General features: G+C 38.7%; 1 protein-coding gene across 1 annotated transcript in view; it reads left to right on the top strand.

Annotated features, from left to right (window-relative positions):
* The window catches only part of LOC126176306 (COP9 signalosome complex subunit 5), a 37360-nt gene extending 14931 nt beyond the window's left edge, over positions 1 to 22429 (top strand). Inside the window, exons 2-4 of the mRNA XM_049923460.1 lie at positions 10686 to 10920; positions 11076 to 11270; positions 21625 to 22429. Of these exons, the coding sequence (XP_049779417.1) occupies positions 10686 to 10920; positions 11076 to 11270; positions 21625 to 22068 (874 nt within the window). The 3' untranslated portion in view covers positions 22069 to 22429. The remainder of the gene's footprint in view (positions 1 to 10685; positions 10921 to 11075; positions 11271 to 21624) is intronic.
* The last annotated feature ends 701 nt before the right edge of the window (positions 22430 to 23130 follow it).

Below are 23130 nucleotides of genomic sequence, written 5' to 3'. Positions count from 1 at the left end.
CAATTCAGCTGTTGAATATTGTGCATCCTACAGTGAAAAGTTGCAAGTTTTAACTATTATTGGAGAGACATTTTCAAAGAAAACAATTTTGAACCACGTTCCATCAGTAACAAAGTACATGGCAGACAAATCAAGAAATATGAAGTCTGTAGAAGGAGTCTTTGGAAGACCAGATCCCTGTTATGGTCATCCTGTAGAAGCAGCTCAAGTTCAAATACTACAGTCGTTTTATCTGGAAGATAAATGGGACTGTTCTCGCCAGAGTGCCAACAAAAAAAATACAACATTATAACTGTAACAGTTGAAGGTCAAAAAGTTGTGAAAGTGAAGAGGTACATGACTCACAGTATTAATGAAACTTTTTCAATTTATAAGAACAACTACACAATTTCACATATTGGAAGATCAAAATTTTATGCACTACGACCTAAGTGGGTAGCTCCACACCCACCTAGATATGTCTGTTTATTTGTGTACTGTGCAAATTTTGAACTTTGTGTGGTAACTTTGGAGAACTTACTGGAGCATGTGACATATGACACCTTGCCAGGGCGTGTGAAGTAATTAGTAGTCTGTGACGTAAAGTGAGAGACTTGTTTGTTTCAAGAATGTGGAGACTGCCATGGAAAGGGAGGACTCTCTTTACACACACTTGGCCTGGAAGACGTAGCAGATAACTCTGCAGAAATTACATATGCGACATGGGAGGAAAATAAACTAGCTAAGAAAACTGTTGCCTTTGACAGTTTTGTTGATGAACTTGGTAAATGGTCAGTGAAAGCAGTAACATACGAGCATCTGAAGAAATTGCAACAGCAACACTTTGCAGAAGTGAAAGGGTGTGTACAGGCTGAAGAACTATGTTTAGTGATTCACTGTGATTTTGCTGAGAACTGGTCTGTAATTCTCCCACAAGAAGTACAAGGGTATCATTGGAGTAATGGCCAGGTTTCAATTTTTACAGGAGTGACATATTTTCAGAACAGGACCACATGTGTTGCAGTTGTAAGTAATGACACTGGACATGACTCAGCATATGCTTTGTTAGCAATGCACAAAATTCTTCAACTGCAAACAGGAGCAGAGAAGATCATCATCATTTCTGATGGTACTCCTAGTCAATTTAAAAATCATTACCAGCTTTTTGAATTGAGTAAGTTGCTTGTGCCAACTGACCTGGTGTACGGTGCTACTGGTCATGGGAAGGAGCCTTGTGATGGTGTAGGAGGCCTGCTGAAGCACCATGCTACAAAACATATCTTTCCAGATCAGATACAGCTGTGATTCTAAATGTTGAGGATACTATGAGAGTTGTGAAATCTTACACATCCACAGTCCTCATTCTTTTGTCCAAAGCGGAAATCGAAGAATTCCATTAGCAGAAAAAAGAAGAATGGTCCAAACAAACTACTCCTGTGAAAGGAATTCAGAAGACACATTTTTGGACCCAGAATGATGGGAAAACTCATATTGCGTGCACTTTAAAGAGCAAGAAAGAAGAAATTTCATTCATTTGGCCAACATCTCAGAAACAGCAGGATAATATTCAGATTCACAACCAGAGAAGGAGGTGTGTGTGTGTGTGTGTGTGTGTGTGTGTGTGTGTGTGTGTGTGTGTGTTTGACTGTGACTGGTGGATTGCAGAGATTATAGACACCAGTTATGAGTTAAACGAAATTGTAGTGAACTTTATGCTACCACATATACCAGCTGCTGGATATAGGTTTCCAGCTGAAGGACAGCAACAATGCCATCGTGCTCAGTTCCTGTTCACAATGTTTTGAAGATTGTAAGTGATCCAGTTCCTATTGGTTTAACTGGAAGGCATCACTCTATATCAAAGGAAGCTACTGAAGCAGTGGAACACATTTTTAGTTCATTGACTGGCTTATTTCATTACAAAACAGAGCACACTGAAGTTGTATAAATCGAAACCTTAATGTGTTTGGACCTTTCACATACATTTTTGAACCATTTAAAATGCTTGAAAAATGAGTCCTCTTTCAAAACTAAAATTATGTTAAGTAAGAGTAGGTTTTGATTTTTATGAGCCTGTTATGTGATAATGTGGTAATAAAACAGGTTTTATGTATGGCAAAAATTTCAATTATTTATAAAACCTGTTCAACCTAAAAGTGGAAGCTCTCTTTTTCAGGGAATGTAAAACTGTATGGTACTAATCAACAAAAAAAAAAATCAAAATTCTTTTGGACTGACATTTTTTAAATCAAATTTTTACCATAAATTATTAAAAAAAGTTCAGAGTGCTATGGTAAAAGAACTTCGATAGATAAGTCCAAATGGACGATTTCTTGGTAATCATAAAGCAATTATCTTTCAAAATAAAAAAGCAACAAAATATCTATAACTGTTCCAGATATACAGCATTTTAAACTTTTTTCCAAAATTCAAATCTTCAGAATGGTATGTGCAGTGTTATCTTTGGAGGGCTGTATCTCGGAGCAGATTTTTTAGAAAATAAAAATATATGTGTTCCTTACTTAGTCCTTTGTTGTAACATGTGCTAAATTCAATAACATCCGAGACTGTGAAGGTAAGATTTTTTCGTAGCCTGCCTGAATTGATATGGTTATACAATTAAAATACATGTTAAGTGAAAGGATAGATAAAAAAATCTACTCACCAAGCAATGGCAGGAGAACACACATACAAAAGGTTCAACTATTACAAGCTTTCGGAGCCAGTGGCTCCTTCTACTAGCAGAAGAGTTGAAGGGGAAGGAAGAAGGGTGAAGGAAAAGGAAAGGAGAGGTTTAAGAAAAGGGGTAAAGTTCAGAAAAGTCACCCAGAACCCAGGGTCAGCAGAGACGTACTGGACGGGATGAGAAGGAAAAACTGATTGTTGGGGACTGCACTGGATGAGACTTGAAAACCTGAGAGCTTAAAGGTGGAAGACAGGATAATGTGCAAGACAGAAATTACTGCAAAAGCATTGTGCACGAGTTTATAAGAGCAAAAAGCTAAGTCCATTGTATGCAACAAAGGTGGGAGGGGAGATGACAAAAAATAGACAGGCAGGAAATGACAGAGGTAGAAAACTAAAATGGCGTGAAAAAAGGAGTAGTAGTTGTGAAGAAATGCTGAGACAGAAGGAATAAATGTAAATTAAGGCCAGATGGATGGCAAAAACCAAGGACATGTTATAGCGATAGTTTCCATCCTGAGAAACTGGTGTCTGAGGGAAGAATCCAGATGGTGCGTGTGGTGAAACAGGCAGCGAGGTCATGAATGTCATGTGGTAGATATGCTCTGCAACACGATATTGTATGTTGCCGCTACACTCCCTCTGCCTATGTCTATTCATCCTGACTGATAACTGGATGGTAGTCATGCTGACATCAAAGGCCGAACAGTGTTAACATAACAGCTGGTCGATGACATGTGTTGTTTCACAGGTGGCTCTCCCATTGAGATAGGCCTAGTATATATTTTGGCAGTTACAAGGCTGGAATAGGTGGTGGTAGGAGGGTGCATGGGCAAGTCTCGCAGCAGGGATGATCACAGGGGTAGGAGCCATGAGGTAGGGAGATGGGTGCAGAAGGAGCATAGGGTCTGTCTGACAAGGATATTGCGGAAATTGGGAGGGTGACGAAAAGCTATTCTAGGTGTGGTGGGCAAAATCTCAGACAGATTGGATACCATTTCAGGGTATGATTTTAGGAAGTCATGGCCTTTTATAATGGTAAGACAGAGATTTAGGAACCAGGTTTTAAATTGTAATACATTTCCAGGGGCAGATGTTGACTCTGACCACAATCTATTGGTTATGACCTGTAGATTAAAACTGAAGAAACTGCAAAAAGGTGGGAACTGAAGGAGATGGGACCTGGATAAACTGAAAGAACCAGAGGTTGTACGGAGTTTCAGGGAGAGCATAAGGGAACAATTGACAGGAATGGGGGAAAGAAATACAGTAGAAGAAGAATGGGTAGCTTTGAGGGATGAAGTAGTGAAGGCAGCAGAGGATCAAGTTGGTAAAAAGACGAGGGCTAGTAGAAATCCTTGGGTAACAGAAGAAATATTGAATTTAATTGATGAAAGGAGAAGATATAAAAATGCAGTAAATGAAGCAGGCAAAAAGGAATACAAACGTCTCAAAAATGAGATCGACAGGAAGTGCAAAATGGCTAAGCAGGGATGGCTAGAGGACAAATGTAAGGATGTAGAGGCGTATCTCACTAGGGGTAAGATAGATACTGCCTACAGGAAAATTAAAGAGACCTTTGGAGAAAAGAGAACCACTTGTATGAACATCAAGAGCTCAGATGGAAACCCAGTTCTAAGCAAAGAAGGGAAAGCAGAAAGGTGGAAGGAGTATACAGAGGGTCTATACAAGGGCGATGCACTTGAGGACAATATTATGGAAATGGAAGAGGATGTAGATGAAGATGAAACGGGAGATACGATACTGCGTGAAGAGTTTGACAGAGCACTGAAAGACCTGAGTCGAAACAAGGCCCCTGGAGTAGACAACATTCCATTGGAACTACTGACGGCCTTGGGAGAGCCAGTCCTGACAAAACTCTACCATCTGGTGAGCAAGATGTATGAAACGGGCGAAATACCCTCAGACTTCAAGAAGACTATAATAATTCCAATCCCAAAGAAAGCAGGTGTTGACAGATGTGAAAATTACCGAACAATCAGTTTAATAAGCCACAGCTGCAAAATACTAACACGAATTCTTTACAGACGAATGGAAAAACTAGTAGAAGCCGACCTCGGGGAAGATCAGGTTGGAATCCGTAGAAATACTGGAACACGTGAGGCAATACTGACCTTACGACTTATCTTAGAAGAAAGATTAAGGAAAGGCAAACCTACGTTTCTAGCATTTGTAGACTTAGAGAAAGCTTATGACAATGTTGACTGGAATACTCTCTTTCAAATTCTGAAGGTGGCAGGGGTAAAATACAGGGAGCGAAAGGCTATTTACAATTTGTACAGAAACCAGATGGCAGTTATAAGAGTCGAGGGACATGAAAGGGAAGCAGTGGTTGGGAAGGGAGTAAGACAGGGTTGTAGCCTCTCCCCGACGTTATTCAATCTGTATATTGAGCAAGCAGTAAAGGAAACAAAAGAAAAATTCGGAGTAGGTATTAAAATCCATGGAGAAGAAATAAAAACTTTGAGGTTCGCCGATGACATTGTAATTCTGTCAGAGACAGCAAAGGACTTGGAAGAGCAGTTGAACGGAATGGATGGTGTCTTGAAGGGAGGATATAAGATGAACATCAACAAAAGCAAAACGAGGATAATGGAATGTAGTCGAATTAAGTCGGGTGATGCTGAGGGAATTAGATTAGGAAATGAGACACTTAAAGTAGTAAAGGAGTTTTGCTATTTGGGGAGCAAAATAACTGATGACGGTCGAAGTAGAGAGGATATAAAATGTAGACTGGCAATGGCAAGGAAAGCGTTTCTGAAGAAGAGAAATTTGTTAACATCGAGTATAGATTTAAGTGTCAGGAAGTCATTTCTGAAAGTATTTGTATGGAGTGTAGCCATGTATGGAAGTGAAACATGGACGGTAAATAGTTTGGACAAGAAGAGAATAGAAGCTTTTGAAATGTGGTGCTACAGAAGAATGCTGAGGATTAGATGGGTAGATCACATAACTAATGAGGAAGTATTTAATAGGATTGGGGAGAAGAGAAGTTTGTGGCACAACTTGAACAGAAGAAGGGATCGGTTGGTTGGACATGTTCTGAGGCATCAAGGGATCACCAATTTAGTATTGGAGGGCAGCGTGGAGGGTAAAAATCGTAGGGGGAGACCAAGAGATGAATACACTAAGCAGATTCAGATGGATGTAGGTTGCAGTAGGTACTGGGAGATGAAGAAGCTTGCACAGGATAGAGTAGCATGGAGAGCTGCATCAAACCTGTCTCACGACTGAAGACCACAACAACAACAATGGCCTTGTTGAAGTAACTCAGCATTTCTTTACAGTAATTACTCCTTTTCCCACTCCATTTTAGTTTTCTACATCTTTCATTTCTGGCATGTCTATTTTTTGCCGCCCCCCCCCTCCTCATCCCCTTCCCTCCTACAGCTGTTACATACAATGCACTTAGCTTTTGACTTTTAGTAACTCATGCACAATGCTTTAGTAATAATCTCTGTCTTGCATATAACCCTGTCTTCAGTATTTAAGCTCTCAGGTCTTCGAAGCTCATCTGGTGTAGTCCCCAACAATCAGTCTATCCTTCTCATCCCCTCTGGTAAGTCTCACCTGACCCAGGGTTCTGGGTGACTTTTCTGAACTGTACCCCTTTTCCTAAACCTCTCCAGTCCTTTCCCTTCACCCCTCTTACTTCCCCTTCTACTCTTCTGCAAGAATAAAGAGCCACTGGCTTCGGAAGCTTGTAAAAGTTTAAACTTTTTGTGTGTGTTCTCCTGCCACCACTTGGTGAGTAGACTTTTTATCTATCTATTTACATTATATTGTCAATAATTGAATATTTCCGTTGTTATATTAGCCCATGTGGCCATCATTCCTTCTTATGAAATCCTCTTGTCAGTCTTTGTTGTCGTCTGTCTTGTTCAAGCTGTTGTCTGTTTTCTACCTTTTGTGCTAGTAGTCCAATCATTTATTTAACTGTACCACTCAGATTAATCAACACTTTGCCTCTACATCTTGACACCATCTCACTCTGTACCAACATCCCCCAGATACAAGGTCTGTCTGCTGCTGAACATTTCCTCAGTCAACACCTATGTGATTGCAAACCTATGACATCCTTCTTGCTCACCTTAATCGTCTTTATACTTACCTACAATTACTTCACCTTTGAGGGACAGACATACAAACAAATCAGGCGTATGGCCATGGGAACCAGAGTGGCTCCTTGCTGTGCCAACCTTTTCATGGGTGGCTTGGAGAGTATCCCATGGTTTGGTTAAGATACACGTTGATGACATCTTTGCCTTCTGGGCTCCTGGTGAGGCTGACCTATTAAAATCTCTAAATACCTTCTCTCAATTGAATTTCACATGGTCCTATTCTGAATCCCATGCGACTTTCCTTGATGTTGATCTCAACCTCACAGAAGGCAAAACTACACAGTTCAGTCCACATTAAACCCACTAATAAATAACAGCATTTAAATATTGACAGTTGCCATCTTTCCCATGTCAAACGGTCCTTCCCATACAGTGTTTGCATTCGAGGCAAACACATTTATTTGGATGCGGACTCTTTATAACAATACACCACCACGCCCACCTCAGCCTTCACTGGACATAACTACCCCAACAGCCTAGTTCAAAAGTGGATTTCCTGGGCATCACATTCAAGCCTGATACTGCTGATCCCTCCAAAAAAACAACTCCAGAGCGCAACACTTGTCATTCAGTTTTTTCCTGGTCTTGAATACATATTAATCAGCTGCTTCAACAAGTCCATGGCTTCATAAAATCATGCACAGAAATGAGATCCATTCTGTACGAGATTTTGCCCACCACACCTAGAATAGCCTTTTTTCACCCTCCTGATCTCCACAATATCCTTGACCCGATGCTCCTTCTGCACCCAACTTCCTACTCTATGACTCCTACCCCTGTGACTATCCCTGCTGCAAGACTTGCCCTAAGCACTCTTCTACCACCACCTATTCCAGTCATGTATCTGACAAAACATATACTATCAAAGAGAGAGCCACCTGTGAAACGACACGTGCTGTATACCAACTTTTATTTAAACTTTATTCAGCCTTTTACACCAGCATGCTCTGCAACAGGTCAGTCATGACCTCAGTGCCTATTTCACCTCATGTGCAGTTGGATTCTTCCCTCAGACACCAGTTTCTCAGAACTCCACTGGTGGAAACTACTGCTACAACATGTCCTTGGTTCTTGACATCCATCTGGTCTTAATTTACGTTAATTCCTTCTGTCTCAGCATTTCTTCACAGAAAGTAATCCTTTTTTCACTCCATTTTAGTTTTCTACATCTGTCATTTTCTGACTTGTCTATTTTTTGTCGTGCCCCCGTTACTCTTATTAACTCATGCACAATGTTTTATTAGCAGTCTCTGCCTTGCATTTTACCCCATCTTCCGCCTTTAAGCTCTCATGTTATCAAATATTATTCAGTGCAGTTCCCAACAATCAGTCTTTCCTTCTCATCCTGTCCAGTAAGTCTCCCCTGACCCTGAGATCTGAGTGCCTTTCCTGAACCGTACCCCTTTTCCTAAACCTCTCCAGTTCTTTTCCTTCACCCCTCTTCCTTCCCCTTCAACTCTTCTTCCAGAAGAAAGAACCACTGGCTCTGAAAGCTTATAAAAGTTAAACCTTTTTGTGTGTTTTTCTGCCACCATTTGGTGAGTAGGTTTTTTTATTTATCCATTTAAGTTTTATTATTTAATTGGATAGATAAAAAAATCTTTTCACCAAGTGGCGGCAGAACACACAATTAAAAGACTATTGTGACAGGCAAGCTTTCAGAGCCAGTGGTTGCTCCTTCAGGCAGAAGGGTTGAAGAGGAAGGAAGAAGGGTGAAGGTAAAGGACTGGAGAGATCTTTCCTTCTGGTCCCCTACAGTAAGTCCCCACAGTTCTGGGTGACTTTCCCAAAATCTGTCCCTTTTCCTAGACCTCTCCAGTCCTTCTCCTTCACCCTTTTTCCTTCCCCTTCAACCCTTCTGCCTGAAGAAGGAGCCACTGGCTCCGAAAGCTTGCCTATCACAACAGTTTTATGTGCGTGTTCTGCCGCTGCGTAGTGAATAGATTTTTATCTATCCAGTTAAATAATTTTATCAATTATTAATTGTTTTCATTTACATTTTATGGTCAGTAATTGATTATTTTTGTTGTTATATAATACATGTGAGATAGACTTGGGGGCAAGTTGAAAATCCCCCCGTCAGAGATTAGAGTCCTCCCTCAGGCATTGGTGTGTGTGTTGTCGTTAGCCTAAGTTAGATTTAAGTAGTGTGTAAGACTAGAGACCGATGACCTCAGCATTCTGGTCACATAGAACCTTACCACAAATTTACAAGTTGGAAATTTGTCACTATGACAGTGATGTGGTGTGCTTTAGGGCAAAAGTTACTTATTTTTCCAGTTAGTTCCCTTTTAATTCAGTGAACTTTGTCCAATGGTTCTCCAGTCAATAGATCCCATCTTTGAAGTGTTAGTCTGGAAGGCTTGCAGATTGCCCATTAATGGCTACCATAACCTTTTACGTAGACTTGAAACATTTTACACCCACAAATTTCTTATTTATGTGGAAGTTACAGATTATTTTGTGTAGTATTTCAAACAATGGAAAATCCAAGATGGAATAATGACAATATTATGAAAATGATTGGATGCTACTTGCCATATTGTGAAGATGTTGAATCACAGACAGGCACAACAGAAAGATAGCTAGGCTAGTAAACTTTCAGCCAAAAGGGCTTCTTCTGAATTATACAAAAAAACACACACACATACTGAAAGATGTTCATAAATTCTTTTGTGAAGTAGGAAGAGCGGCAAATAGGTGCAGTTTCAGTTTGTTTTTTAAGTTAATAAAAGTAACGATTACATGCTTCACATCACAGATTCGTATGACTGAATTAGTCACTTCTTTCTGTGCAACACTGTAGCCGAGTGATGGCTAGAGTAATTTATTTCCCCTATGTAGTATTATTATATGAACATTTTTTGTTGTTTTGAACTGTGATTAGCTGTTGTGAACTAACTTCATAAGACAGTTCATGTGCTACGAAGCTGTTGCCTGTATGCTCAACTCTTTAAAGAGTTGTCTACAAGAGAATGGTAACTAGACTAGATCTTCTGCAAATTGTAGCTCAGTTCCCCCTGTTTTTCTATTGGTAAAGCATGTCAGGGGACAGGTGCATGGTACTGAAAATATTACAGTTTACAATTATTGCAAGATAGTAAATCAGAAAAATTCATTTTCCATGCCAAAATGATTTATGCTTAGTCACTGGCTCCTGCCTCAAGTTTCATTGCAGCTTCATTTCTGGTGTATAGTGCTTAACTAATATCTCATCCACAGTAAAAAAAAATCTATACATGAAATTTATTAGATTCTTTTTAATGCCATCATTGTATTGCTGAGAAATTAATTTTCTTTTGGTCAGTATCCAACAAATGCTTTTTGGGACAAATTTCAAGCGGTTCATCTTTAGGAAAGAGTATGGTCACAGTCGTCTTCAGTATCCCATTTCTTAACACGTAGAATGAATGTACATACTGTTTATAAACTTTCACCAACTTCAAATATATTTCCATTGGTGGTAAACTATTCAAAACTAATATTTTCATATAACATAGTATACCAGTCTTGCCATACTGGTATAAATGAAACACAAACAACACAGCTAATTAAAATGCCTTATAAGCAAAACTATTCTGCAGATCAGGTTGATATTTAAATTGTAGCACAGTATGCACAAACAAAAGTAACATTTCATTTGTATCCATACCATACCTTTACGGAACCAAAACTTTGCAGAGAGAGGGGGGGGGGGGGGGGCAGGAATGAATTCTGTTCTTCAAAGTTGTGCCATTTCTGTTTGTTGCCCACAGTTGTATCCTACTGAGATGACATTTTTTTATAGACCAAATATGTGCTTTTTTACGTTTAAAAAAAAACTCTGTATGATATGGAAACATTCTAGGACAAAAATAATGAGTAATATTATTTTAACAGTCCCCACTTTTTCAAAGACATCAAGATATCTGCCCTTGCACTTTTAAAAATGGTGATGCATGCAAGGTCAGGTGGAACACTTGAAGTTATGGGACTGCTTTTGGGGAAAGTGGATGCTAACACAATGATAGTGATGGACTCATTTGCACTTCCAGTTGAGGGCACGGAAACAAGAGTCAATGCTCAAGCACAGGCTTATGAGTACATGACAGCTTACATAGAAGCTGCAAAACAGGTGGGTACTTTTTCTAGTATTAATTTTGAGATGAATATTTCAGGGTTTATTTAAGATTTGAAATTGTATGTATTTAGTAATAATAATGTTGGTTTTTAGCATAGCATAAAATTTCCATATTCTCATGTGACATATAATCAGTTATTATCTTTCAGGTTGGACGCATGGAAAATGCAATAGGCTGGTACCATAGTCACCCAGGATATGGATGTTGGTTGTCTGGAATTGATGTATCTACTCAGATGCTGAACCAAAATTTTCAAGAACCATTTGTTGCTATTGTTATTGATCCTGTTAGAACAATTTCAGCTGGAAAAGTATGCCTGGGGGCATTTAGAACATATCCCAAGGTTGGTTTGTTGTTATTATGGTCTGTGCTAACTTGCTTTTAAGTGCAGCTGGCTATGGTGGGAATAAATGTAGTTGCATCTCTAGCATTCAGAACTTTGTAACACATGAACTCAGCTTCTGTGCCACATTGTACTGATATTCTTCTTGCCTACATTTCCCAGTGACATAATATGTAGTGTGGCTTAACAGCCTCCTGTGTAAGCCACCAGAATGATTTCCTGGGTTATAATTAAACATAATATCCTATTTCTCTGGTTGTTTTCCCATACACAAAGGACTAACTGCCATTATGATACAGTTACAGTGTTCTATCATTTGGAGTTGGTGTGTATCATACTCTGGATAACACACTGGGAGCCAGCAATGGAATGCTTCTGCAATAAGTGTGTGCACTTTAGGAGCACTGTAATTTTTTTGTGCCACACTGCTTATTCCCCATCAAAAGCTTAAGTACAGTTTCTGCTGTGGACCTGGATCACCCAACAGTATCAACACACTGATACTACTACTTATTAATGTCAGGATAATCAAAGAATGTGGATGGGTGTGAGAAGTAGTATTTAATTTCAGTATACCCATTCCCATGAAAAAAGATTCATACCACTTTGAGACCTGCACAGTGTATTTTTAGTACTTTCGTTATTATTAGGTGGCAATATACAGGGTGTTTATAAATGAACATCAGGGTTTTCATGCTTTATAATATTTATTATATTAAACTTACATGTTCAATGTTCAATGTAAGCACCATTTGTCACATGGCACACATAAAGTCTATAGCCGAGTTCTTCCCAAATGTTGACAAGTGTGTCTTCAGTGATTGTAACAACAGCTGCTTCAATCCAGTTTCTTAATTCAGGGAGGTCTGCTGGTAGCGGAGGCACGTACACACGATCCTTGATGAAGCCCCAAAGGAAAAAATTGCATGGCGTTATATTGGGTGAATGTGGAGGCCATGCAAAGCAAACTTATCAATGTTTGGGAAGAACTTGGCTATAGACTTGATGTGTGCCGAGTGACAAATGGTGCTCACATTGATCATTTATAAGGTTCTTGGTAAAACTGTTTGAGTTGCTCTTTCATTTGACATATCATTTATAACTGCAAGTTTAATGTAATAAATATTACAAAGCGTTAAAACCCCGATATTCATTTATAAACACCCTGTATAATGAAACAAGTATGTGACGTATTGGGAAGTGGTTACCATGACCATTTTGCTTCAATGTTCCCTATATCTGAATTAAGCTCAGCGACTTGTATAAGATGTTAAAGTATAAAAGAAATTACAGCTATATCACAAAAAGTTACAATTTCTCCAATACATTTTCCACCCATGATCTTCTCAACAAAGCAGGTAAAATTCAGTACATCCTCCAAAATTTATCATCACTGTTTCGGTTGCTTTGATACGACCTGCAACGACTTCCTCTCCTGTGCCAACTTCATCTCAGAATAGCATTTACATTCAATTTCCTCAATTATTGGTTGAATACATTCCTGTCTTTATCTTTTCATATACAGTTTTCGCTTCTCTGGCTCCATCTAGTACTGTGGAAGTTATTCCCTAGCATCTTAACACATGGCCTGTCATTCTGCTCCTCCTCCTAGTGGGTTTTTCCAAATATTTCTTTCCTCAAAAGTTCTACGGAGGACCTCCTTGTGTCTCATCTTATCAGTCCATTTATTTTCAACCTCCTCCTGAGTACTAAATCAGAATGGCTTGGATACTCTTTTTTTTCTGCCACTATTGTCCTCCAGCTGTACATTGTCAGAAATTTTTTCCTCAAATTAAGGCCTATGTTTGATATTAGTAGACTTCTTTCAGCAAGGGTTGCTCTCTTTGTCTGTGCTGTTCTGCTTTGTATGTCCTCATTTCCTCAGCTCTTGTGTGTTATCTTACTTCATTTGTAGCAGAATTCCTTCTCCCAATGTTCTGTGTGGTCCCTTAATTTCTTTTCTGCTAGTCCTCAGAACTTTCTTTGGTTTACTCTCAGTCCCTATTCTGTGTTCATCTGACATTTCATTCCTTTCGGTTGGTGCTGTAATTCTTTCTCATTGTATAGCAGTTTTGTCAGCAAATCCTTTATTGACATCTTTTAACCCTGAATTTTAATCCCACTTCTAAATCCATCTTTTAATTCCTTCATTGCTTCTTGAACAGCAGAGGAGAAAGACAGCATCCCTACCATATTTTTCACTGTCAGTACTTGCTTGTACTCCTATTTTTATCACAATTTTGAACGTCTTGCACCATTTTACATTGCAAAATTCTTTTTCTAGGTCAAAAAATCCCACAAAAATGTCTGTATTTTTCTGAAGTCTTATTATCATTAGCAAATGAGCTGGCGCAGTGGTTAGCACTGGACTCGCATTCAGGATGACGATTCAACCCGCATCCAGCCACCCTGATTTAGATGCTTCAGCAAATGCTGGGATGGTTCTTTTGAAATGACATGGCTGTCCCTCTTTCCCATTCTTCCCTAATCTGATGGGACCAATGACCTCACTGTTTGGTTCCCTCCACCAAATTAGCCAACCACCCAGAATGAAATTTTCACTCTTCAGCAGAGTGAGCGCTGATATGAAACTTACTGGCAGATTAAAACTGTGTGCCGGACCAAGACTCGAATTCAGGACCTTCGACTTTAGCAGGCAACTGCTCTACTACCTCAGCTATCGAAGCACGACTCACGACCCCTCCTCACCGCTTCAATTCCTCCAGTACCTCATCTTCTACCTTCCAAACTTCATAGAAGCTCTCCTGCAGACCTTGCACAAATAGCACTCCTGGAAGAAAGGATATTGCGGAGACATGGGTTAGCCACAGCCTGGGGAATGTTCCCAGAATGAAATTTTCACTCTGCAATGGAGTGTGTGCTGATGTGAAAATTCCTGGCAGATTAAAACTGTGTGTGATAGGCAGAGTTTGGAATGTAGGAGACAAAGTACTGGTGGAATTGAAGCTGTGAGGATGGGCCGTGAGTCATGTTTGGGTAGCTCAAATGGTAGAGCACTTGCCTGCAAAAGGCAAAGGTCCCGAGTTCGAGACTCGGTCCAGGAACTTTCAACCAACCGACCTATCTTACCTCCGTTAACAGGTGTAGTATCAGAACTACCTACCTGTTGGCTTTACTTTTTCTAAAGACAAACCAATCTTCATCTAATAGAGCCACAAGTTTCTTCTCCATTATTATGTATATTATTCTTGTTAATAACTTGGTTGCATGAGTTGTTAAGCTGATTGTGTTGATAGTTCTTGCATTTATGTATCTGTCCGATCTTTGTGATTATATGGATGATATCCGAGTGAAAGCCAGACAATATGTCTCCACTCTCGTAGATTCTAGACACTAACCTGAATAATCATTTTGTTTCCACTTCCATCAATGATTTTAGAAAGGCCAGAGGGATGATAGTAACATCTGCTTTTTGCTGCAAGTCTTCCAGAACTCTGTCAGGCTCAGACTGTAACAGTGGATCTCCTGTCTTCCAACCTGACATCTATTTCTTCTTCTGTCATGTTATGTGATGTCATATCACATCTTTCTCATTGTTCTCTGACCACCTATTTACTATCTCTTGCACATTAAACAGTGGAATTCTGTATGCAGTTGATACCTTTGTGTTCAATTTCTTAAAAATTCATTTTGAATTTTCAGTATGCTGTTCTGCTCTTCAGATAACCCTTTCCCCCATTCAATTTCATTTCATGTTCATGCTGTCATTTTACGATAGCTTTCCTGCAATTCCTATTGATTTGATTGTTGTACACCTTTCTTTTTCTGGACATTTTTATATATATATATATATTTTTTTCCTTTTGTCAATCAGCTGTAGTACTTGAGGTTTCTTTACAGTTATCTTCCTTGTACCTGTGTTTGTGTACAATCTACCTGTGTTTGTCTACAATCATCTGTGATTGTCCTTTTTGGGGATGTCCATTCCTCCCCACTGAAATTCCAACTGTGGCATTCATTATCACACTGCTCCTGGGTATGCCTTGCAATCCAGTATGTGATTTTGGAGTATCTTGTCTGTTCACTATATAATCCAGATAGTGTATGTTGCCCTTTTTCATGTATTATCTTGTTACTCTTGAACAGTGTATTTGCTTATTACTAGCTGAATGTTACTCTTTTGCCACTTTTTCAATCTCTTTTTTTTCTTGGTCACTTCCCTCTTGGCAGTCACCTCTCAGATATCCAAGTGGGGTTCTGATCCAGAACATTTTACAGGACCATGCCATTGATTATTATGGATTTCCCTTTAGCAGTAGTTTCCATCCCCTAGGGCAAGAAGTTGCCTTGAATTTGTATCTGCTCCTCTGCCTTCTCACCAGAAGTCTTTGCTTGCCACGCTGGTGATTTTTATTCAAATCAGTGGCTGGGATCAAATTCTGAACCAAAGACCTTTCAATCAGTATTTTGTCGCTACCCCTTGGCCATGGTGACCCTATTAATGGACTTTAATAGTATCAAAGGAAAATTCTGTTGAGGAAATTAACACACTATGAGGCAGAATTGCTGGCCAGTACTTACCTTCAGGGTGGAGAAGTGATTAGCATGGCCTACTCTCGTCCTCAGTAAGGGTGGGTCTCTCTCATCTTGGGACCTAAATGACCTGCCCTCCCTTTTTAACCTTCTCCATTCAAAATCTCTTCCTTTTCTGTGTATGAAGGGTGATCAAAAAGTTTCCGTTTCAGGGTGTAGCAGTAGTGTAGGTGCACATGGCACGAAGATGATACAGGTGTATAAGCACCAACAGGTAACCAAGGGATTAATGTGGCATTTGTGTCTTTTCAGATGTGCTTGCGGTAAATGTGGAAGTGTGAACTATGACAACATTATTACCAAATGCGTCCAAAGAGGACCAAGATGTTATTCTTTTCTTGGCTGCTTAAGGATAAACACTGGTAGATGTCCATCAGAGAATGTAGAATGTGTCTGGGGCAGCATGTCTCAAAAATCACCATTGTGGAATGGTACACCAAGTTCTGTGCTGGGTGCTGCAACTTCATGTTAACGCATGTCGCCATATCGCAAATGTTGTAATGCAGAACCTACACCAGTGCAAGTGGGCGACACGTGAGCACCTGCTTTATAGTCCTGATCTCTCCCCATGTCATTATCATGCCTTTGGTCTCTTAAAAAAGTCCTTTAAGGGTTGACGATTCCTGTTTAAGAGGATGTGTAGCAGACTGTTAAAGACTTCTTCACGCAGAAGGACGTGATGTTTTACTAAATGGGTATCTTCAACCTGCCATTTTTAGTAGCACTTTATTATAATTCACAGTCAAGATCATAGTCACACTGCATAACTTTTATAAATAAATAGTTCCAGGCAATGATCATATCAGATTCAACTTCGTGCTTTCTACTGATACAGAGTATATTGTCACTTATAATGTGCTGGTAACGTCCTCCAGACTTAGACGGCATCGTACATGACAAACTACTTTCTGTTGGTAGAATATACTTGGTCAACTTTAGTGATTGGCACTGGCTGAAACTGTTTTGGAAAGGTTATGTAATATAATTTTGATTTTGAATGTTAGTTAGAGTAAATTGATGTTTGGTCTGTTTACTTACCTCGATAGGCACCAGTTAATGTGAACCTTGTTCTGACATTTGTACAAGGGCCTCCTCTTTTCTGGCTAAACTTCTGAGAAATGAGAAATAGGTATGCTTGAAAGAAAGCTGTGAATGTAAAGTTAACTGGATGCTATATGCTACACTGGTTATTATTTTAAAAGAGAAAAAGTTCATTATTTGATCAATGAAAGTAGAATTGTTGGGAATGGTACATCACTTCGGCAGATGCATTTAACCAGTGTGTATATGCCCTGGTTCAACTGGGAATTTTTTCATCCCAGAGAAAATGGGGAAAAACCTGGGAATGTTTTAGAATTCCAAGAATTTTTCATTGTTTTAGTTTTCAGTTAAATTTTTGTAATTTCGACTGGTAAGGATTGATACACTAACAAAGAATTTTATTGTATCCCGCTGCTGCAGAGCAGTACTGCAGCAGTAAAACATAAACAATGAAGAAATAAAATAAAATAAAACTTAAATTGCAAAGGACATGCACCATTTACAACAACAAAACACAGCACACACACAAGTGTCTGTCAACAGCAAAATGTGTCAAAGGCTTTAGGACGAAGATTATGCAATACTTCATAACAACAAACTGCTTCCAACAAGCATGATGTCACAACTGTTTAGATTGGGTTCATTTGAGCAGTCACCAGCAGGCTCACGTGAGTGCACTGTTGAGTCGCATATGAGCAGTGCCATCTGACTATTTGAAGTGTAGCTGTAGGCTGTATCAGTAGTAACAACAAGCAGCCAGGTGCTACCAAGAAAAATTTTTCTGACAAGCTGCCGGATTCATGCAGGCACAGAACAGTCAAATTTGTAGTGAGGAAAGGGGATAGTCTTCATGAGACCCGTTTTTACATTTAGTGATTTTGCTGTTTCCTCTTCATGTACAGCTCTCATGTTAAATGGAAAGAAAACGGATTTCTTTGGCCAGGACGTATCAATGAATTCAAATATAAAATATGTTATTAGTTTCAGTTTTCTGATTTTATTTTATTTCTGCATTTTTGGCTGTCAAATGTTAATTGTCTTACTGAAGGATGAAGTTATTTTTGTTAATTTGCTAAAGAAATGAGGCTTTTATTAATCTTTTCCTCAGAGGCAGTCAATTTATTTGAAATGAAGTCTTTCATTCCACATTATTAGCTAATTTCAACTGTTTGCTGAACTTCAAGTACACATATACATCTTTTGGCATGTATGGCATCATGCTGTAATAAAGAGTCGAACATGAGATAATACAGTACTGGTACTCCAAGAAAATTTGCAGCCCAAAAACCACACTGAAAAGTTTAACATCGGCCTACTTCCTTGTGAATCAGGATAAATGAATGTGCACTTTAATCCAAATTATACATTTCAGTATGGTTTATGAAATTCTGATGCTCTTGGATTATCCTCCAGTGTCCTGTTTCTTTTATGACATAATGTAAGATCTCTTAATGTTATATATGTATGAATGTATGGGCTTGCTAAGTAATCGTAGCTATGCACGCACAGTAATGCCTCTTTTCTGGTGCTCTCCAACAACTGCTTAAACAAATTCTAACGGGTTGTGAGAAAATATTGAGAATGGTGGTTTGAAAAGCATTATTTCCTAAATAAATTTCATTTTATGCATGATGAATTATGTTACGTGTGAGAATGTGCTATAAATTTCTTAAATGACAGATTGTTTGACTCCCGTTTAAAGTTAATACTTTGAGAGCCAATGACTTTCAAGAATGTCAAACCCAGAAGACAAGACATTTATGTCGTTATTTAAAATTTTACTGGCATATTTGATTGATGTTTCTTAAAGTGTTACACATACAAAAAAGACCAGTATTATAAGTGGAAGCTTAGCTTTTCTTCTAGCCACACTGTGTATATTAATTTAAACCATTAACTTTCCGTGTTTGTGCATTCGTGCTACTTAACAGTGATGTTGCTACTGGCTGACTATGTCACATGTCCTATGCTCTAAATATCTGGTATCATTGGCTGGTGAGATAACCTGACTTGAGTACATCGTAATTTCAATTTGGAAACTAACATGCTGTGTTTGCTGGAATTTAAATATATACTTTTGTAATAAGAAAATGTGCAGCATGTCATAATAAGAAAATGTGCACCATAGATGCTGTTGCACATCGATGGTCTTTCCAAAACTCTTTTTTTTCTGGGTTTCAGTTTCTAAAGTGGTGGGAAGTTCTACACCAGTGTATAAAAGCTTAACCGTTCAAATGATTGATAAGTTTTACAGTTCTGAGGGCAAGGATACTGTTACTTAACATGGAAAAGTGTATTTTCACCCAGCAAAAAGCATGTTTTTAACCAGGAAATCTGGGAAAAATCCAGGATTAACATTTACTGTACAACCCACTTATTAATCTCTGCCATTTGTAGACTTTTATAGGACCCCCACAATACCATCTACTTTCACCATTGCACATTTGACACATTCTTTCAGTGTACCATGTATGTCATTTCGTGTGATGGCATTAGAGCCCTTGTGAATATTTTAGTATATATTGTCTGCAGTGTTTCGCTATTTGTTCATTGTTATGAGGATAGAAGGATTAAAAACCATGCTGGTGAGTTTGTTTATAAATTTCATTTTTTTATCTCATTAATGGGAAGCTAGCAAAGTTTTCAGTCTCATTTATGTGCTCATTTATGTGCTTGCCTCTAATATTCGGCAAGTTGTTACCTTTACTCCAAAATTGTTTTCATTCCTTATCATCATCATCATCAGGTTTGTACACCAAATCATAGTCCGACCTCTGTAGTTGAAGACTATATTGCTGCATATAGTCATTTCATCATTTGGCATCACATGTTATGCTCACTGGACAAAAAATTAGGCACTCATAGAGAAATCATTACAGACATCATGTAATACTGTGTAATTCCCCCCCCCCCCTCTTTTTCCCTCCCCCAGGCTGGGTAACCACTGGATTCAGTTAAGAGGTGAGCCCACAAGATTGTGCAGTTATATCGCTTCCAGGTTAAGGCCACCTGCTGGGGATTTGATCACACAATTCCACCAAATTGCGGGGATGCTGATGCCTGCATTTTACTCGCTGTTTCAACATGTCCTACGATTTTCTGTGGGGGATCAAGTCAGATGTTTTTGTAGGCCAGTTAAGATAATTAGGTGTGGGAGTGTTCAGAAAACCAGTCACGTATTCTTCCAGCCTGGTGAATATAGTTATCTTGAAAAATAGGGGTATTAGTGACCTGTTGCGAGGTGACAGACTCCAGGTGTTCGTTGAATGCAGTTCCTGTTGCAATGTTCTCTAATTAATGGGTTAGGATGGACCTTCATTCACCACCTGCAACAGTTTCTGTTGAGTTTGGAAGTGATCTTGATCCACAAGCTGTGAAACACGTCTCTGGCCACTTTGTTAGTCTGTTTTTGTGACCACAATTGTGACATCATGTTGTATGGCCATGTGTGTTACACCACTGCTTGTAACACATTGAACAGAGTCTGCTATAAAACACCAACAAATCCTGCAACTTCACACACCATATGGCCATGGGCACGGTCAAACATGATTGCCCCTTTTTGTCACTCCAGTTGTTACATTTGCCCATGTTCACATACAGTGTCTGCACGAAACATAAATGCCTCACTGATCACTACTGTCTCATGCTCACATAGATCCAGAGCACACATGGTTGAGCACATGACCCAATCGGTGCACCATATGTATAGGCTTAACAGTTCATCTGTGCATGTTCACTGGGGTAACTACTTTTTTGTCCGATGAGCTTACACTGAAATGCTTCCTTCATACTTAGTATCTAATTACTGTCCTGTCTTATTATGAATAAAGTGTCATACATCTACCAATCTAAATATTTAGTACAAAAGGCAGTCAAGTATAGTGCTTGTTTGCCCGCATCTCGTGGTCGTGCGGTAGCGTTCTCGCTTCCCACGCCTGGGTTCGATTCCCGGCGGGGTCAGGGATTTTCTCTGCCTCGTGATGGCTGGGTGTTGTGTGCTGTCCTTAGGTTAGTTAGGTTTAAGTAGTTCTAAGTTCTAGGGGACTTATGACCACAGCAGTTGAGTCCCATAGTGCTCAGAGCCATTTGAACCATTTTTGTAGTGCTTGTTTACCAAAATATCTTATACAAATGTCTTTCATATCCATTTATCATAGGTAACATGTTAGTGAACCTTATGCCCTTTAATGGCATTCACTGTGGTAAGAAGATATAGTGACATAATGGGGTTGTGTTGTTATTCATGGAATTTGTTCAGATAAAAGTTTCTGTGGTCTCTTCCTCAGGTATCTTCATGAATAGATAGTGACATAGAAGTAGGTCTGTAAAATTTTATTTATCACTTCATTTTCCATGACATAAACTTTTGAGATCAAAATTTATATTATTTCACGTGGCATTTCAACAATAACAATAACAACAACAACTTTATTTATAGAGCTGCTGCTCAATTCTAAAAACCTTTTTCTTTCTAGTGCTTGATGACTCTGTAGTATATTGATTCCTGCATGGAATTACACATGTAGTTTCTTCATGTCAAATATCTACACATGTGTAATTATCATATTGGTATGGCTGCAGACTTTTTCTAGTTACATCGTTTTCTCAGGTGTTGGATATAAACTTGGGCTGTTGTGCTGTCTTTGTTCATTGTCACTTATGTACCAATATGAATAATAATTTAATAGTAACACAACTTGATACCAATTTTTTAGTAGGTATATATATAAATAAATGTTTGTCTTTATCTTAACAGGGGTACAAACCAGCTAATGAAGAACCATCAGAATACCAGACAATTCCTCTGAATAAAATAGAGGACTTTGGTGTACACTGCAAGCAGTACTATTCATTAGAAGTGACATATTTTAAATCAACTTTGGATAGACGTCTTCTTGATTCACTGTGGAACAAGTATTGGGTCAACACCCTGAGCTCTTCGAGCCTCCTTACCAATGCTGACTATACTACTGGGCAGATTTTTGATTTATCTGACAAACTTGAACAATCAGAAGCTGCTCTGGGTCGTGGAGGATTTATGTTATCAGGTGCTGATCCACATGAAAAGCGTACAGAGGACAAATTAATGAAAGCAACAAAGGACAGCTGCAAAACTACCATTGAGATAATTCATGGCTTGATGGCACAGATGATAAAGGACCGCTTGTTCAATCACATAAAACCCAAATGTGACATTTAAAATGACTTAAGTTTATATAAATTTTTCTGTGAATAGGTTCTCAAGGGCCCTTGTGACTGGAAATGATTGTACCTTGTGACTCAGAGAACTGATTGAACTAGTTTAATTTCATGTTTGTATGTGATCTCAGACTTGCACAGTTATATGCTGATTGTGCATCCAGGAGAGTACATAATGTTACACAGTTTAATTTTGCCAGAGAAATGTTTTTGTGTTCCTTGTCTCATTGAGGTTAAAACTTCAAGTACTAATTACAGCTGAGCAGGTAACTTTGCAACAAGTTAGCCACTTTCAACATCTAAACTCTTCCAAATTATGATCATGTTATTCAGGCTTTTAAAAATAAAATATTATTTATTCACTTCCTGTAAATGCACCATTATTTCTTTTCATGTAGTTCATGTACAAGTCTTTATGTAGACTTTACAGTGCTTAACACAGTGAAATGTGGTATGTGAAACAAAGCTCAAACATCTGTCATACACTTCTCAAGTGTTGCCATTATTATTTTTACTACATGCTAGATGGTTCATTGAATTTATTCAATTTTTGAAATAGAATCATTCCCTTGTGGTAAAACTAAAACTACAAGAAATAATTTTCTTTTTGAGAAATACATTTGAGTTAAAAAGTATCAGTTTCAGACATTAGGCATTCAACTGCATGTTGTGTAACATAACAATAAATTTAAAAGTGCTCACCTACTAAAAGTGAATCTACATGTAAAATAAAAAAAGTGCACAAAATCACTAAAGAACCATTAAAGGCAAGCAGTAAAATTACCTGCCGATGAAACTAAAAGAGAAGAGAAAGGAATAAGTATTATGGTGAAATAAGGTGGCTTGAAACATCCTCATTTTCACTTCCAATTCCAAGGAACAGTATCCAAAGCATGGTGTAACCATTTTGGCGTTGGCTTCATATGATTTCCATAAACTGTTCCAAATTAATGATGGCACATTTCACTTAATGAGCCTTGGCTGCCTCTGTGCTTCATCTTTTGCACCAGTTCAACATTACACCTTACAAAAGAAATGGAAATGCTTTATGGGCTTTATTCTT

This window comes from Schistocerca cancellata, chromosome 1 (genome assembly GCF_023864275.1).
Source record: "Schistocerca cancellata isolate TAMUIC-IGC-003103 chromosome 1, iqSchCanc2.1, whole genome shotgun sequence".
In the NCBI taxonomy this organism is placed as follows: Eukaryota; Metazoa; Arthropoda; class Insecta; order Orthoptera; family Acrididae; genus Schistocerca; species Schistocerca cancellata.
This window is presented reverse-complemented; position numbering and strand designations above follow the sequence as displayed.